At 42.2% G+C, this 18475-nt stretch overlaps 1 protein-coding gene across 1 annotated transcript in view; it reads right to left on the reverse strand.

Annotated features, from left to right (window-relative positions):
- Positions 1-3929: 3929 nt before the first annotated feature.
- The window catches only part of ARPP21 (cAMP regulated phosphoprotein 21), a 104485-nt gene continuing 89939 nt past the window's right edge, over positions 3930-18475 (reverse strand). The window contains 2 exon segments of the mRNA XM_075745489.1: positions 3930-4760; positions 5920-6071. Of these exon segments, the coding sequence (XP_075601604.1) occupies positions 4503-4760; positions 5920-6071 (410 nt within the window). The 3' untranslated portion in view covers positions 3930-4502.

Consider the following 18475-nt stretch of genomic DNA (forward strand, 5'->3'; position numbering starts at 1 on the left):
AGCGCTTGAGGCTGGTAGGATTGCTGTCAAAGCACTAGTCAGAGCTTGGCTCAATGTTTGCCCTAAGCTGGACACTGCCCAAGACTAGATGGTGATGTCCTACACCAGAAATGTGGTTTTAGACAACATGAGCTAAGCAGGTGTTGAAGCTGTGAGGCTTTTTAAAGCATAGACTCTGGGCTAAATGTGAGTGGCATATTCCTGAAGAATGAGGAAACTAGTCTCCCTCTTCATCGCCAGTCAAGAGAGGAGCTCTGGGAGACACCAGGCCAAAGCTCCCAGCCCTGCGTGGGCATCGCGCTCCACCAGAGCCTCTCCGCTGCGCGTTAAGGGAGGACACTGGTTTCTCCACAGTTAGCCCAAAGGGGCAACGCATGCCACAGCTCAACAGCCTTGTGAACGGGAGGGCTGAAAGGACGCTGTGCGTGTTTCACATCACTTTTGGGAACGCCAGTGAAACAATCGCATGGAAGCAGTGAATGGCCGTGCCAGGGCAGGTCGCCACGTGCAGAGCAGCTAACGGGGCTCAGAGCAAGACGCTCTGCACATGCTACAGCTTCCTTCCTTGCCACCGCATTTCCATTCCTTGCTGCTGGGATAATTTATGCAGTCGGCCTTCAGTACAGGAAGCTATTCACACAGAGTTAAATAGAAACATAAGGGAATAGGGTTTTAGAAGGAAATCATTGACTTCTTGGGCAGCACAAAGGGCAAAACAATAGCAAATGGCATCTGGCTTCCGTTAGGACGTACAGCCTCTGCAAATTACAGCCCAAATGAATTACACCCATCCAAAAGGCTGATCAGTGTCATCTGATGCAGTCAGCTTAATTCAGGATATGCCTCTTTGGTTTCGCAGTGCAATATAAATTAAAAAAAACCCAAACAAACCAGTAACAAATTAAATATGTACAGGGCCTTGGGAGAACTTTCCATCAGCTTCAGAATATAAAAAAGGAGAAAGCAATATGCAGTTACCAAAGCAAGTATGCAGCAGGTAAAGGGAAAATGGAACAAACAGTCCCTAGCCACCACAAAAGGGCTGCCACAGAGTAGCTGCCTCAGCCTGCCGAATTCCAAGGGAGGACTAGGGAAAAACAAGCCCACTGTGACATAGCAACCCTCCCTCCCCAGGAGAGGAGCATGTCCTGTAAATCATATCACTGCTACCAGCCGGACTCTGAATTCAAGGTGACCAATTGCTGAGTTGCTTGAACTATGTTTGGCCAGGTGTGTCTAATAGCACTCCTCTTATGGAGATGGCCTACAAAGTATTTCAAGGGACTGAGAAAAAAAGCACAGAGCTTCACCTACCCATTTTTGTTACATGTATTTGCAAGTTGCTTCTATTTTTCTCCTCCTGGTCTTCTGCCAATGCTGAAACATCTCTGATTCAGTAACAGAAGGCGGCTACACAATCCAGCTTGGAATATTTTTAACAATGAGGAAAAAGTTTAGGAGAAAGACTTTAAAATATTGTATGATTAAAAAAAAATAAAATTAGAGAATAATTTTTGTGCTTCACTTGGTATAGAAGCAGAATTACTTAATTGTCTTCAAATATAAATTCTTACAGCATAAAGCAAATATGTGCACCACCACGTGAGGTATCTCCCCCATGTATATGACACCTTAGTAATTAGGGCATTCTCCATAGCTGAGGGAGATCAAATTCAGTTTCCTCATATGCCTAAGGAGATTCAAACTCTTTGGAGAGTGAGACAATCAGAGGATGTAGGCCATTTTGGGGTGGGTGGCTGTGACCTCCTCCTGAAACTGCTCAATTTTACATAAAAAGGTAAAGCCTCATTTGAGCGGGAAGGTGCGTTAACGCGCAGGCAGGCGCTGCTGCCACAAGGCTGAAGAAGTCAGCCAGCAGGTTCCCTGCTCCCACAGCTACGCACGTGTTCTGCACGAGCTGGTCACTGGACTGGGACAGGTAAATCACGGGAACTCATGGCCATGGTTGGCCGCGGGACATGCTGTTCACCAAGGGGACATGACCAAGAGTGGCGTTAAGGTCCTGAGAAGATTCTTTCTTTATAGAAGCAAGGTTCCTAGGCTTTGTTTTTTGACTCCCTTCCCTGTCGCTACTGAGAGCATCTACAGCCCAGCTTGCCATCGATCTGTGATGCTGAGAGCAGATTTTTATTTTTTAACCAGCCAATTCATTCATAGTTCCCTGACAAGAAGGAAGATCGATAAGGTAACAGTAGCGCTTCAGAGAAGAGAAGAAACAGGACTTAAATATAGTGATTACCAAAGGGTCTCTTCACTCCAGACACCATGTGCACAGAGGTTCGTTCCCCCCTCCCCGCTCGGTCAGCCTGGCTACGCACAAGGTCACCTGCGGGTCCTTCCTGCTGGACTCTGGAGCCTTGACAGAGAGGGACAGCCCTTCGTTCAGCTGTCAGTCATTCAGCAAACACAATTACATGCAATTATAGTAATGCTAGGAGAGAAACCTCCGTACTATATACAACATTAAAAGGAAATAAGCCATACGATGTAGGGCATCTGAAATGAGAGCTCAGGGTCACAGGCAAAATTCAAATGCAGCATGTCGATTTAAAAAAAGGGAAAAAAAAAAATCAATCAGTATGCTCTCCCAAGGCATTTCACCTCTAATTGAAGAGTGAATTGTGTTTACTTACCTGCTCATGTTCTTGACTGTCTCTCAGCAAATGAATCGTGATTATACTACATAAAGTTCAGTGCTTGGCTTTCTTATGATCCCATAGGACTGGATTCAGTAGAAATTCCACACTTTAAGACAACATATATGTAAAAAAAAAAAAGATTGAAGCCAGAAAGATATCTATTTTTGTATAGAAAAGAAAAATATTTGTTTTAAATATAGGTTGTAGCCCTTCCTGCTTCCACAGCTGAAGTGTGCAAAGGAAATGCTAGCCCTCTTAAAGGGAAAATAAAAGCTGTTTCACACTCAGATTAACAACGATCGAGGGCAGTGTAGGCTACTGTCATCCTGAGTATACCTAAATCATACTATGCCACATACAGATTTTAGGCACAGAAGGATCTCAGGCTTTTTCATGATGCATATACATAATTCTGGGGGGCTCCACTCCTACCTAATTTAAAGGTGTTCAAAACTGATCAAAAACGCAGCTTAAGTGAAAATCAACACAGGCTTTTGTCTGGTAAACACATTTGCTACTTGAATGTCGTCATCACTGAAGCAGAATGAGGAATTCCATGCAGCATTTATGAATGAAGAGTAATTTATTAGAACAAGCTGGGAATTTGAGTGAACATGGATGTAATAATGAAAAACGCCACAGGAATTTGAAAAAAGGTTCTAAAAATTTCTGGCAAACCACTGTGCTGCATGTTTTAAGAGCCAAAAACCCTAATGTATTGTTTGTCCCCACTACTTGAACGTGATGGATGAGGTTCTTGGGTTGTCATCTTTTTTTTGTAAAATAGCTTTATAGCTGGAGTAGCAATAATTGGGTAGACTATCTCTACAGAGCAGAATAATTGCTATGGTTGCTACCTTAGTAGCAATTGATCTTCCAGCCAATGGATGGGATATCACGGGACATCTATGTCTTCTTATATGCAGCTCTTGGTTGGCCTCTTGAACACATATAAGTTAATTGATAGAGACTTGTAGCTGTGGCAAATTGCGTTTGTGACATTACTGGTCCTAGGGATTGGAAAAGCACTAACTTAGTTTAAGATGATCTGGTACATCATTCATTAAACACTTCCTGGGTGTCTATGCTAGTATTTCTAAGTGGTCTTAGCTGTTACGGTACTGCGTGCTAAGATACAGGTACCTTTTCATCAAACTCCCATAAGCCCATTAAGCATCGTCCCCCCCCTTAGCTTCACCTGAAACAAGACAATGCAGAAACAAAGAGGAGTTCACTCACTCAGAAACAGAGAGGAGACCAAGCAGGTGGTAGAAACATGACCTTTCTCCATAAGGCCAAATAGCTTTATTGTGATTAAGCACTACAATACAGTATATATCCATAAAAAAACTCTATAGTGTATATAAATTATTCCTTCCATTCAGTAATTCTTTTTTTTTTTTTTTTGTTTTCATTTTTTTCATTTCCATTACAGCTTTGGTACAATGTGATTTTATTATATTTTTAAATACTTTTAGCTTCACAAACTCAACACAAAGTACAAAACTAATCCGAATCGGGGATATTACAATCTACACAGTGGTGTTCAGTGGTAGGAAAAAATCTTACCTCAATGAATTCATGTCACTAGCTAAGCTATAAAGGCATACCTAGCAGACATGACAAAAATATGCACCATTAACCAGCAAACATGTTTTTTTTTTCAAAATTTATTTTATTTTATTTTTTTTACAGATTTTTCCAGCAGCAAATCACTTGAGCATAGTCAGTACTTATGTCCTCAACTGATGATCCTGTTGTGTTCCTCTTCATTTGAAGGCCATGAGTTACTTGTCAAATAATGCACTGCTATCCTCGGTATATCCACACTAAGCCACAATGTCAGTACTTGACCTGCCACCCTGCATTATTAATGCTCGCACAGTTTGTCCTGCAGCTGGCAGAAATAACTGGAACGTTATTGGAGGGGCAGTGTGGGGCAATCAACCGTAGGTTGTTCTGTGGGGCAGGAGGTATGACATTACAGTAGACAGGCATTCCAGTGGCTGTAAGTGTTCCTTGACCTGATTGATTAGGTAGCATGATTGGTTGTTGATATGATTGTTGCGGCAATCCTTGAGAACCCTGGGTCATTGGCACCTAGGTAGGAATGCGGACAGACATAGGAGAAAAAAAAAAAGTAATTACTAAAGCAATTAAAGTAGGGCCTGAGTATCCCTATCTTCCTTCTAGCTGAATTTGAGTATACAACATGTTCTGCCAAAATTGTTTTCTGCTGCTCAGAACTGTTCTCATCCCTGAGGATTTTCTTTGTTAGAGAAGGGTTAAAGAGAAATCCCTCTGCTCCCAGGTCTAGTAAGGGGCTCTGTCATGATCTAGCTCAATGTGAATTTCTGGGATCAGTGCAAACAGAAGACTCAATCCTGGTATGTCTAGGCCATCTAAAAGGTCTAAACCTTTAACTTGATCATTAACCTTTAAAACACATTTTCAGTATAGTAATTCTGAAGACGCAAGGGGAAAATTTTACCCACAACCAATTCCCCCATTTCCATCTGGGTTTCTGGAGTGTTTTCACAGAAGCTGAGGGAAAAGGTGAATGCCTGCTGAATCAGTGCAATCTATTAAAATGAATTAGAAGTCATTTAGTTTCTTAACTTTCCAGAGGGACAAGCAGAAAATGCAAGCACAGGCCACCTCTCACAGGCTCGTGGCATATCTCACAAATACCAGGTATAAAGTTGGAGAAATAAGTCTGGATAATTCATGGACTTGGTAAAAATCAAGCCACTGCTTTCTCTTCAAACCCAATAAACAAAAATCTATCTGGCTACAGCTTGTTATAGAAGACATGGTGAGATCCTTGGCAGGAGTCTCCTGAGATGAGTAATTTTTAACTGAATCAGGCAAAGCCCTCAACTTCATTACAGGAAACAATACTGCACTGGCAAAAAACCCCCAAAAACAAAACCCCAATGTTCTGTTTTGGGTGGGGTTTTTTTTAAATTAATTTTCTTCACAGGAAGAAGTATAATTCCTTCATCCTGTGTGACATTCTACCCGCACTGCAGGCTGTAATAAATAGTTCAAGTATTACCAATTCAGAATGAAAATCGGGAATTCTAAGAATACGTAAACAAGAAGCAAAGAAAACAATTTGACTTAGAAGCATATTTATTAGGAGGCCTCCTGCCACACACTGTCCTAATGAAATAATAAAGACCCTTCTGCGATACAAAAAACTTAATTCAATTAAGCACTCTGAGAAAAGTGGTCTTTCTTTAGAGCTCCCAAGTACCTGATAAGACGACATGGCTGGATACTGCACCATCATGCCTTGCACCTGATTTCCCTGTTGATTATTCATCAGGTTCTGGCTTTGGGGCGGCTGCTGCATTCCCATGAGACCCTGGAACCCCTGCTGCTGGTTCGGCAGGACAGGCTGGTAACCTGGAAGAAGAAAGATGTCTTCAAATACCCTGTCATTCGTAGGGGTAAAATTAAAACAGTTCTAAGGAACAGCACATGATCCCATCACTTCTCCCCGCATTTGTCAAAAAGTTGCTCGATTTCTAGAGAAGCATTACTGGAAGTGAAAATTGAAGGGGAATAAACAAATGCTGTGAGTTGACATCCCCGGCAGGCTAACAGGAGCGGGCAGCACGCTTTCGTCATGCTCTTCAACCCTGCGGCACAGACCAGCCTGAGGGACGCCTGACTGCGGCGCAGGATTGTAAAGCCCTGAACAGACACAGGGTGCAACTGGCTAGTTCCTCAGAGGCAAAACTCCCACCGGCTTCAAGGACACCAGTATTTGGCCTTCACAGTCAATCTGGTAAGTTTTTTTTCATGTTTCTTATCTTACTCTCTTACCTTTCTTGTAATGCAGCTCTCTAGCATGATGTAAGCAGAGACAGCTTTATTTAATCAAGAAGAACATCTGTATACACACTGGCTCCTACTTGCAAGGCTTTTTACACAATTAGAGCATATTAAGGGTCATAGTCCACGCTATGAGCTTTGTGTTTGGCCAAAGAAGAAAATGATAAATTAGGGAGTGTCTGGTCCTCCCTGTTGGTCAGTAAGAACACTGCTGACACGCAAATGACTGCACAGGGATGAGAAGCTGATGCTTCTGTTTCAACCTGCTATTGGCTCTGTGATCAAAGTCACTGCAACATTGCAGGTTTTCTGCTGGGACAGCTCCTCTAGGACTAATTGAGAAATGGGGAAAGTCTGGATGATCTGGAGGGCAAAGCTGCTAATGAGGCAGAAACGTGAATGGGAAGTGAAGCGCGAGCGGTGCGCTGCTTGGAAGCAACACGATCCAGCCTGAGAATGAGCCTTGCTGGATGGAAGTGCGCTGTCGAGGTGATGCTACAGAAGGTGATTATCAGAAGGAGCAATGCTGTGTTATTTTCATATGAAAAATGTGTGTCACGTCTGCTCAATTTATATTCATGAATACAGTACACGGTTCAATATACTTCATGAATTGGAAATCATCACCTGGGTATTTCTTCATTATGTAAGAAAAATAAAGTAATGAATGTCTCTGTTTCTGCTGGTCTATTGTCAACTGATAGCTTTTCTTCAAAATCTTTTCTGATGCCAGAGAAATGTTGGGTATCTCCGATCAATTTTTTGGCAGTAAAGATGCCTTTCCACAGATATGAGATTAATGCCTCCAGTCAAGTGAGCAAAATAAAAAAAATAATTCCATGAGTGATTAACTTGGCTGGGATATAGCATCAAACATCTCCCCAATGCACCAGATTATTATACATTCAAATTTGCTCTTTTCCTATGCACAAACACAGTGTCAGCATATTTTTAGTCACAAAAATTACCAACATCAGAAGTGCTGTAACTGAGTTTACAGAAGGCTTATACAGCAATAATAAAATCGCAAGTCCTCTTCTCCTCCCATATACCAATTATGGGGGGAGCAGGGGGGAGAAAGGACAGAAATAAAAAATTTAGCACTACTATTCTGGTATTTGCAAGACTGGAAGTTTAAGCAGAGCGGAGTCAACTGACAGCGGAAGCAGCAACAGATAATTCATCTCACTTGTGGCTGTCAAAGTAAGTCCCAGATGTTGTAATGAATGATAGATTGATGGTGGACCAGGGATCAAGTGACGCTAAGTTGGGGAATGCAATCAAACATGAGATCTGTGCTCACAGAGTGGGACTGTGATGCACAGGGCGGTGGAGTGGTGCTCTGCAGAGACAGACAGACACCTCTGGGGTCGAGCAGAGAGAAGCCCTTCTGTTATCTCTAGTAAATATAATTGCATTACCATTACTTTAGTCAGACTACTGCTGATACTCTGCTGTACATTTGAACATACAGCTGTCTTCACCTCAGCTTTGTGTTCCAGATTCTCCAAAAATGACAAATTTATTGCCCAACACAGACATGACTATCAAACTGAAACAAAAAGTTATGGAAATGACCAAGTATTTACCCTTATGCTGAACATGTAGGCATCGTCTCATGGGGATATTACAATAGCATGTACCTTTGCCCTGAAAATTTCCTCTCTGTTAGCAAACACTGCTTAGTACATTGCACAACCACTCCACGTTTAGGTGCAGAAATACAAAAAGGTGATGGGTTAAGAGCTGAGGTCCACTAGGTTATGGATTATTATTTTAACAAAGACCTCAGCAATTTCTCCTGCCTGTAGAGCATGTCCTCACCCTTGTCCCAAGCAGAGTCCTGCTTACACCCCTGAGAGTCAGGAGAAGACCTCTTTCCTACTCCCTCTGCAAGCCCTTTACAACGCTCTGACCACACAGAGGGGCCTCAATACAAGCAGAAAAATACTTTGCGTGCACTCTAACGCACTACCAATGCGATTAGATGAGAGCAAAGAGGTATTAACATAAGAATCTGATCACGTTGTCTCCTGAACCTTCTTTGCCGTTAAGGGAAATTAAGTCACTTATTCGGCCCAGGAGGAGGTACTGTGGTCACTTGACCATTTGCTCCCTTAACTTGTGGGTGAAAACAGGGATGTTTTAAGAAGGTTACTGGCCTGCTGTATCCTTGCAAAGATGCTGGCTGTCATCTCTTCCTCACTTAATATTCATGGACTTCATTTTATCATCAGTACCCTTTGGAATACAATGAAGCTATGGATGTCAGACCTTGCTGCAGAACCCCAGTACAGCATTTGGTCAAAATCCAGCACCCTCTTCAAGGCTCTGCAACTCAAGTGAAGCCACTTCACTTTACCTTATAGCAAAGTCTGACCCTTAAATAAATGCAGAAAGATGCGAGTTCATCCATTCCATTCAAGATAAAAATCTGACAAGGTACAAAAATATACTCCAACAGTGCACAGGAGGTACAGAGTATTAAAAGGTGAACTAATTTCTTTATCTACAACAAGCTCTATAAGCAAGAGGGAAATGCTGTGAAAAAAGAAGCAGCCCAAGTCCATTCTGCTAGACGGCTTCTGTGTGAGCACAAATGCAAGGGGAAGGAATTGGCACTCTATGTGGCAATCCATTTGAACAAGAAGTTGTTAATATCAGAAATCAGCTGCTCTGAATTTCCTGCAGCCCTCCAGCAACTCTGACTCTGCATGCTACGTAACATTTGAAACAGATCCTTCAGTGTTTACTGTGTGTTAATGTCTTCATATGGTTTTGCACACTGGTCAGGAAAAGAATGGAGATGGGAGAACTGAGACTCTGCATGACTGATAGGCTTAATAGATCAATCTTTCAGCAATGTTCATGAAATTATATCATTCTAGCAAATAATTTTTTTTTTGAGGGCACAGACTATCAGAGATCGCTATTGCCCCAAAATTATTTCTTTTGTACACATAGAGTAGTTTCAATCCTCACCTCAGCTCTGCTATGCATTTGACATGCTATTTATTTTTCAATGAAATGAAAATAATACGGTGTTCTCAAAAGTCTTGGGAGCCAACTGCAGTGCACGAAAGGCCATGCATTGCTGGGCAGAGATGGATGTTTTGGAGCTACACAGGTGTCTGGAAACAAGTGAGAACAGGAAGTGGCACCATGCTTTCCGCAGCAATAGTTTTCTTCATACTTGCTCTTTTGTTCATTAGCTTTCATACTACATAAAGTGTAATCCTTAAAAGCCTCTTTACTGTCCCCTGGGAACGTACATACGTGGGTTATTTTCTAATGGCGGTACACATCAGATGAACCATCCTATTACTGCAAGCTCCAGGGCCTCTTTACTGCAATTATATCATCCTCCTCTATGTTATCTCTGCTACAAAGGAGGATTTTTTAAATCAGGGCAAACATGAGAGACATTGTTAAACAACCAGAGGAACAAATCGCGCACAGAATTTCAATGAATGCCTCAGAGGAAAAATGAGCCTTGAATTGCAGTCGAAATGGAAGAGGCTGTCATACCATCAAGGTAATTCTCTGAACCTTTACAGCCTGCATCACCATGCTGACAGCCAGCTAACTTAAACATCCCAGGGGGAGAAAGAGTGCATGGAAGACCCACAAATGTTTTAATTTCTTAATGAGGCTACGGAGTTGAAAAGACAAGACACAGTGGTCTTACACCTCTGCCAGTAATGTCACCCAGAGCTGTAATTAAAGCATGTTTGGTGCTCTGCTGGCCTCAGCATACATCCTTCATGAACGGCACATCCATGTTTGGAGGGACTGTTTCATTGCTCATTTTAGATTTGAAGCATATATTAGCAAGCTAGCTTTGTAATATGTGTGTCAGCACTCCAGGTAAAGAGTAATCAGCACTTCGGCTGACGAGTGCGGCAGTCTGGCGCGAGTCCCTGAACTGCAAATCTTATTGTACTCTTACCACTTGAACAGAGTCCTTGCATCTAAGCCCATCTGATGCAAATGCAAAAAATCATGGTGTTTTTGATGTGAAGTGATTTGAGAGCTCACCTCCTCCCTTCCCGCTTCACTCAGTGTAGCACTGGGAGAGGCCGAGCTGTTGCCACCAGCAAACCCAAACTGCAGGTACCTTGGCATCACACTGCAGTGGCTTAAGCAAGCAAAGTCCAAAATAAATCCAAAAGGGAAACCTCAGCAGGGCTAACGGGGCTGGGTGCAAGGCTACACAGATCTGGTCATCCTCCTGCCTGCTCCGCAGTGCCTTTCCGCTGCCCTATGCCACCAGTACGGACCAGGTCAGCCTCTGCTGCAACTGCCACCAGGAGCACCGGGAAGAGATTGAACTGGAGCTCCCATGGAACAGCCAAAGGGAGCGAGCACCACCTCTGGGTGCGGACACAAGGGAATACCCTGCGATGTACTGACAACAGCGTAACAGCAGATTTTGCACCCAGTCCCAAGTGCTATGCTCACCGCAGGGGCTTACATTTGCAGAAGACTCCCCAAAACTGATAAGGGCTGAGAAGAGAGCTGCAAAAATGATCCGAGGTCAGAAAGTGCACCTCTTCCTGGGAGAGCTAATGAGCTTACTCTGCTGAATTTACTCAAAAGATGAAGAGGTATCTGCTGGTAGATAGATCTTCAACAGAATAGAAAACAGTATAATAAAATTACGTGGTTGGAAGATAAACCTAGAACTGTTCAGATTAGAAATAAAATTCAAAGTTTCAACAGACCCTATAATTAACAAGGGGGCAATTAAGCCAGAGAGGAATCACATTTGCTATCACCCAAAACCTCTAAAACAAGGATGGACAGCTTCCTAGACAATATTAACCAGTTTAATAAGAAGTTCTGGGAATAAAGATATGATTAGAGTGTGCTCTGTGTCCAGTATTATTCAGACCATTACATGTTCCAGACTTGAAATACTTATGAAAATGTTAGCCGGTTAGCTCTTAACACTTTTCCTATCTTCCAAGGAAAAGGACTAATCTTTTGTTTGTGAGACAGGATCCTCTTCCCAGACCATCCCCTTTGTTCACATACTGCGATGCCACCAAATCCACTCCATGAGCAGAGAGTTCACCGGTGTACGGTGGATATTCTAAGCATTTTTTTTTTCTGGCATATTTTAGTTTACTTTGCCCTGGCTAGAGTAGTGCTCAGTAGGTTTTGTAGGCTGAAGAATATGATCGATATCTATTCCCACAATTTTGCTAGGCTACGTTTTCTTTTACTTTTTAAAATAAGCTATGGATAAAGTATTGAAGTGGCTGGATACAGCTTTTACTCTATAATCATAGAAACTTACAATGCCCATGATAAGTTACTAGTCAGAGAAGAAAAAATATCATTGTAAAACTACAGTTCAGTCATGCACACATCAGTAAGTTTCTTAAAGTTTTTGGCAACTCACTTATTTGCCAAAAGCTCTGAGCTGGTCCATCCCAAAGTACTTGCAAAACTGGAAGGAAGAAAAAAAAATGAAGCAAGCAGTTTGGCAAGATCAAACACTGTGTCTTGACACAAAGAACCTTTTGATTCTCAAACAGACCCTAAACGTTATCTGCAAAGTACAAGGAAAGGAAGCCAGGTGTGGGAACCTTGCACGAGGACAGTTGGCCAAGCTGTGGGAGGTGCATATTGAAATCCCTTCCCAGCACAAATGGGAGCAGGAATTTGAGGCAAGGGGTTTCCAACAGCCAGAACAAAGCCCTCCCTGCTACAGGGGTCCATCAGTCCCTCCTGCCAACGCTCCTTACCTCGCGCGAGATACTCAAGTACTGGATTGCAACCAGATGTTTCACCTCCTACATGAACGTCATGAACCAGCTACAGAATCTCCCCATACACTGCTGGCTCTAGAGGAGCGCTGCTCCAAGGCGCTGTGCTCAGACTGCCTTCTCACGTCCAGGCGTTACGCGTGAGATTTGGGTGGCTGCTGAGGAAATGGGGGGAGGGGGATGGTGTTTCATTATGCAGTTGGTCATTACCTGGCCAGATACACTGCAAATGATGGACTAAAAGTCTCATTGAAAACACAAAATTAAGCTATAAATTTAAGCTGGTTTTGATTTAAGCCTCACCTCAATGTGTCTGTAGTTTGGAAAACTCCCACAGAAAACACACTAATTAATGTCTCCCTGCTGCTCTGTCATTTTTTTGTGTGAGTCTGAAGATTTAAACTGCATCTTGTGCAGCTGGAATCCAAAACACTTTGTAAACAATTTTGTAGTTTAAGCTTGGATCTAAAATCCAAGGCATGCTGCAACCCAAATCTGCTGCAGTTGATCAATCCACTTCTACTGTGTCTGCTTTCTCACTGCAATACACATAAAAATGTCTTGACCTAGTAAGATATTTAAGCTTTGTGTTCCACTTGAAGACACCACAGATAATTTCTGGGTGTGAACTGGATACCATGTGAGCTAAAAGCACAAATACGTAATAGCTTAATGCTAAAAAATCCATCCCTTTCCCCCCAGAACATAAGACCATGCAATTATTTTATTTAGTTTTCACACATATACAAGGGAAAAACCAAGAATACCTATGCCTGAAATAAAGGAGTCTTAAGAAGCAACAGATAACTTGGAGGTATGAGGTGGCTTACAGCACACATATAACAGCACATGTGCCAAAAACCACAGCAGTACACAGACTCCTTTCCCCACTGCGCTCTGCAGGCTCAGACGCTCAAAACCAAGAGAAGCCTTTTCACCTAAGTGACTTACAGTTTGGCTTCTTTCATTTCAGGTAAAAGCACACCTTTCGAGTTGTGCGAAATGAAAACATTTTTTAGCTAATGGCACTCCAGTTACATTCATTGAAAATACATAAAACAGTAAATATATTCCTAAACTGATGGCAATGACAGTGACTCGAATAATCTCTGCAGAGCTGGGGTTATGAAACTGCAGGATTTTGAACACAGAGTCTTGACACATAATTCCTGCCAGAATCGTAGCTCCTTGGTCCCTAAATTTGCCGTAGCTTTGCTAAGAGCACATTTGTGCCTCCCGAACCTGGTAACAGACCAACAGCCACATTTGTTGGCAGGCCCCCAGAGAAAGAGACATAATGAGCTGCATTAAGGAACCCAGCAAGATGTATATGCATCAGAGATGTAAGAAAGACTTACTATCACAAGAAAAAGAAGAAAAATACTGGTTAGAAGACAGCGTGTCTGTTTTCCCCACCTCTTTTTCTTTTGCTGGTTTACAAAGCTGCAAATCCCACAAAATCAATAGTGCAAAAATACCTTCATCCAGCTGAAGAAGAAGAAATGAAATTTGGAAATTTGCTGCAATTTTGCATTATTTCAGAGTGACCCATTTGTTGGATTTGGTAAAAACGGCTGATGAAAATACTCTGATACACAAATTTTTTTGTGGATAACAGCTCTGAAATCCCCCATCTGGCTAGTTCTGGCTAACTGCTAGAGCAGGACCTGCCTTAGCTAGCCTAACTGCCCCGCCTTGTCTTCATCTATTCTTCCTCAAAAAGGTACATGAAAATCTCTTTTTTTTCTTGTTTTGCCAGCCCAGGGGCACTTCTCGGCTGCTAATAAAATGGGAAAACAATTAGGAGAATAACGCAACTCCCCTAGCAATGCAGACCCTCCCAGTTCAAAAGATGTGCAGGATCAGAGCCTCACAAATCTATTTTTTTAACTGCTTGCCCCTTGTAAACTGGAATAACGTACATCTTTACAAAAGCTAAGAGAAAGTGTTTTGTGCAGAGACTTCTCCTCAAGAATAGTTGCTGCATAAAACAAATGGCCTCATCTGGGTGGTGGAAAGCCTCTTGCTATGGTGGTTTAGATTATGCCAATGCGAAATGATGAAAGTAACACTGCATATCACAAGTAAGATTTAGAGCTTCTTACATGTCAAAGAAATATCCATTACAGTTTCTTTTACCCTTTTTCTATCATGCCAAGTTCCAACTGCTGGAGACGAGGAATAGCATTATCTTTCGAAAACCATGTATATGCATGCTTGCTGTCCCGTGGGGGAAAAATGTTTTCGCAAAGAGCACTGAACTGTTATTGAGAGCCTTCTACTTCATCATCCAAGCAACTACCTTTAGGGCAAACATGCAAAATCATGGATACAATGAATTCATGAATCACTTAAATATGTATATCCACCTCTCAGTTACTTCTCCACACCTTAAAAGAGTTGTTTTAAAACTTGGCGACCTCACTACCAGGTAAAAAGGCCCAGACAAATAAGAGGTATGATTAAATACTTTCATTATATACCTAATGAAATCACATACTGTTAACATCTTCTGAGACTAAAATTTTAATTAAGGCAGGCTGGCATTTTGGGTTCCCCCCCCCCCCCGCTATGTTCCCGGGGAACAGCAGGTAAGGTCAAACAGAAAGCTTATGTGGTAAAATTGCGTGAGCGCGCTCCTGGGAGACCTGGCATTATTAACAAGAACATGAAGAAGGGCACAGTTGAACAGTTCAAAGATAAATGATTGCATTCAGTTTACTTTTCGCTATCAACTGGAGAACCTGAGAGCGCTGTTATTTGACAAGCAATGTATATAAATAGGCATCAAAAAGAGTTTGAATGGATACAAATATAGGAGATTCAAGGTTGAGGAAATGTTCTTCTTCAGTTTAAAATCCAGATCTGTTCATTTACTTCTCTACACAAAGGATCTCCAAATTATAGGGACAGCTTGAAGAAAAACTTGCTACTAGTAAGTGGCTTGATGCTGAAAATAAACCTGTTCTTGATGAGAACCTAAAACTATGTTATTATATGACACTTTAATAACTTATTTTATTCCCTTTTCAATATACTTTTATTTTTATGTTTTGAGACCACTTAGCACTGTTCATGTTCTTCAAAAACTATGACAAAAATTATTTGCTCTTCTCCTTGAAGATAAATCTGAAGATAAACAGAGGGGCACCTCTTACAGACACGGTATGTAACTCAAAGCTTCTTTAAGATACAGAAAAGAAAATTCTATTTTTAAGACAAAATCCTTTTATCTCACTTCAGTAAAAATATAGAGGGAACAGCCAGCTGCAAGCCAAAATAATTGCAACACAATAATGCAGGGCTCCATTACAGCAGCATAATTCTGGTAAAGCAGCTGATCCAGGATCTTGGCACTTACCCAGACCCTGAAGCCTGACTTAAATGCATTAACCCAGACAAAGCATGTGCAGCTGTTTTGGTAATCTGAGGCTTCTGCATTTTATTGGAGACCAAACAAACAAATAAAAAAAAGTCAGTCAGTCAATGACACAGGTGATATAGACAGAGAGAGGAGGAAAGTATTTTATGCTTTTGAACTAAGTTAATCCATGGAGTCATGTGAACAGCTTTGGGGAGATGGGCTTTAGGAAGTGTTTCGCTTTGGCCAGCACAATGAGCAAGCGTTTATGCTGGAGCGGTGTAGAAAAAGGCAGCTGAGGTGCCTGCAGGGACCTGGCAAACATTATTCTGAGAGGGGCGAAGCCTTCTTGTCCCCACAGATCTAAGGCACTGAAGGCACACGTTGCAAGTTGGTGCGCGGTTCTGGTGACATCAGGGAGGTCAGGAACGGCGCTAGGGAAAAGCCAAGTATAATCCTTCCACTCCCACCGCCCGCCCGCCAATCCCGCTGACGTTAATGAGAGTTAACGTAGACGCATGGGCAGGCCAAGAGATCACTGTGGAGAATTTGAGGGTTGCTCTTAAGAGAGCTTTACTGCCGAAAGACCAGAAGAGATGCAAATCTAGCCATAGCCCTTACTGCTGTTGTCTGCTGCAATTCCTCTTTATGGGACTGTTGAATACACAGCTAAAACACCAATGTAAAAACTGATTAGTGGTGATAGTAACATTCCTTTGGCATATGATGTGCTGTAGGCCTTGTCTTACACTGAAAAGTGGCACCTAAAGAGATACCTTTGCCACCAAAACATTATAGAGCATTTTCATTTCGAACGACTACGTAACATTATGTTCAGGATTCTGCTGAATTCAGAGACAAAGTGTCCATACATTCTTGCAGAAAAAATTAATTTTATTTAAAGCTAAGATCCACAGTGAACTGTGAAGAAATAAAGCATATGATTAACTGTTTTGTTACTATTATTTTCAGAAAAAAACCCCAAACAGTAGCTTTGGATGAAGACTGCAAGAACAAACTGCTCTTTTCTCATCTCTCTACCCAGAAAACTGTACTTTGCAGAATTGCAAAATGTAACCTTTGTTACAAATGTATTCATTTTCACATGGGAATATTTTTCATGCAAAATAGTAACTTCCTGTGGTTCAGGGCAGGAATATCAATATTGCAGTTGGTACAAACTTACACTTGGTATAAATTCAAACCCTTATTAAAAAAAAAGTGGCACTAAACTTTTGGTATGCATACACATACACACACGCATCTATCTATATCAGTGGAAACAAATATTAGAAAAAATGGAGAGCTAAAAAAGTTAAATATTAGCCCATTCATTGCAACCACTGAGCTCAAACCTAACCACCCGCTCTAACGGTGGGATGCAGGGCACACAACAGCTCCAGATTGCGTGATGCAGCGGTCCAGCACAGGGCTGCCCAGGAGAGTTCATATAAATAATAAAAACAGTCAAGTAAGATCAACTTAGGATAGCCCACCAGAGAGAATTTTCTTTGTGATTGCATCGGAATGATTTCTTCACCTGGGTCAGGTGTCAATGTGATCATTTTCCCCACTGAGTATAACAAACCTGGCCTCTCCAAGGACAGCAGACTTACGACTGTTCTTTCCAGCCAGAAGTACCTGCAGACATGAGGGACAGGGCTCAAGATATAGGAAGGCAACAATAAACGTCCAAGTTACTGATCATCAGCTCAGCTACGCAAATTGACTGTGCACAACTGCTCTGTGCTGAATGCAAAGCAAAGCAGGAGGTGGGTTAAGCCTTAGTGCGTAGAGCAGGCTGGAAGCACAGACGGTCAAGTCAATGTAGCTCGTTAGATGAACAGCACCCCGTGTAATACTCCCTATATGTACCTGTGTCTGTGTTTGCATTCTGTTACGTAAAACAGTTCCTGGCCATGGTGTAACAATTATTTGCAATATCCATTGTTTTTGTTAGCAAATCCATAAGGACTATGTGCAATGGGACAGCTAGCCATGCAAGCAAAATTGTGATCCAAAAAATGAAGAAAACCAAAACCAGCAGAATCAGATTTTCCATGCAAGATGTGAACCCACAGATTCACTGAATTTCAGCAGGTTTCTCTCTACATTACACTAGTTTGATTTTCTGGATTGCCCCCAAATCAATAACAGTAGGTCTGAGCAAACAAACTGTCGATCCCCCATGTACTGATCTATAACTTAGCTCTTGGTATTGCTGAAATACCCACAAGCACGAGCCCAAGGGTGAACCTCCACCATGCCAGCTACTGTGCAAACTTCCAAGGAATAGCTGCAGTCCCTGCACTGAAGATGGCACGTTCCTGAACAGACAGGACAGCTGTAGACAGAAAAGTAAGCACCCAGGAGAAATAACTTGCCCAGAGAAAAACAGCAGAACCGCACAAAGCTTTTCTGGAAAATACACCAAAATCTCTGTGCGCTGCCTCAGAGAGAACTAGTGCTTAGAGCCCCATCCTGAGCAGGGAGTCTCACCAGCACAGTCACGGAGATGATGGTCCATGTGCTCTCACTGCTTCTGCCAAGCTGTTTGCTTCCATGCAGCTTCGGGAACAGGCTCCTGCCCACATCCTATGTACTGGAGGAAGGCTGCAGCGTGCTGGTAGTGCACAGTTCGCTGTACTGTGTTGCATTTTACTGAGGGCAGAACGGGGTAAATAACTGCTAGCACCATAGATTCTTGCTAATGATCTCTGCTCTTCAGCGTCGCAGGCTGGGCTTTGTTTTGTGGCTTAGCCTCAAAAAGAGTTTTCATAAACACAACACCAACCCTAAATAGCATCTGCAACAAAGGCACGGCCACGACTTGATGG

This window comes from Balearica regulorum, chromosome 2 (genome assembly GCF_011004875.1).
Source record: "Balearica regulorum gibbericeps isolate bBalReg1 chromosome 2, bBalReg1.pri, whole genome shotgun sequence".
NCBI lineage: Eukaryota > Metazoa > Chordata > Aves > Gruiformes > Gruidae > Balearica > Balearica regulorum.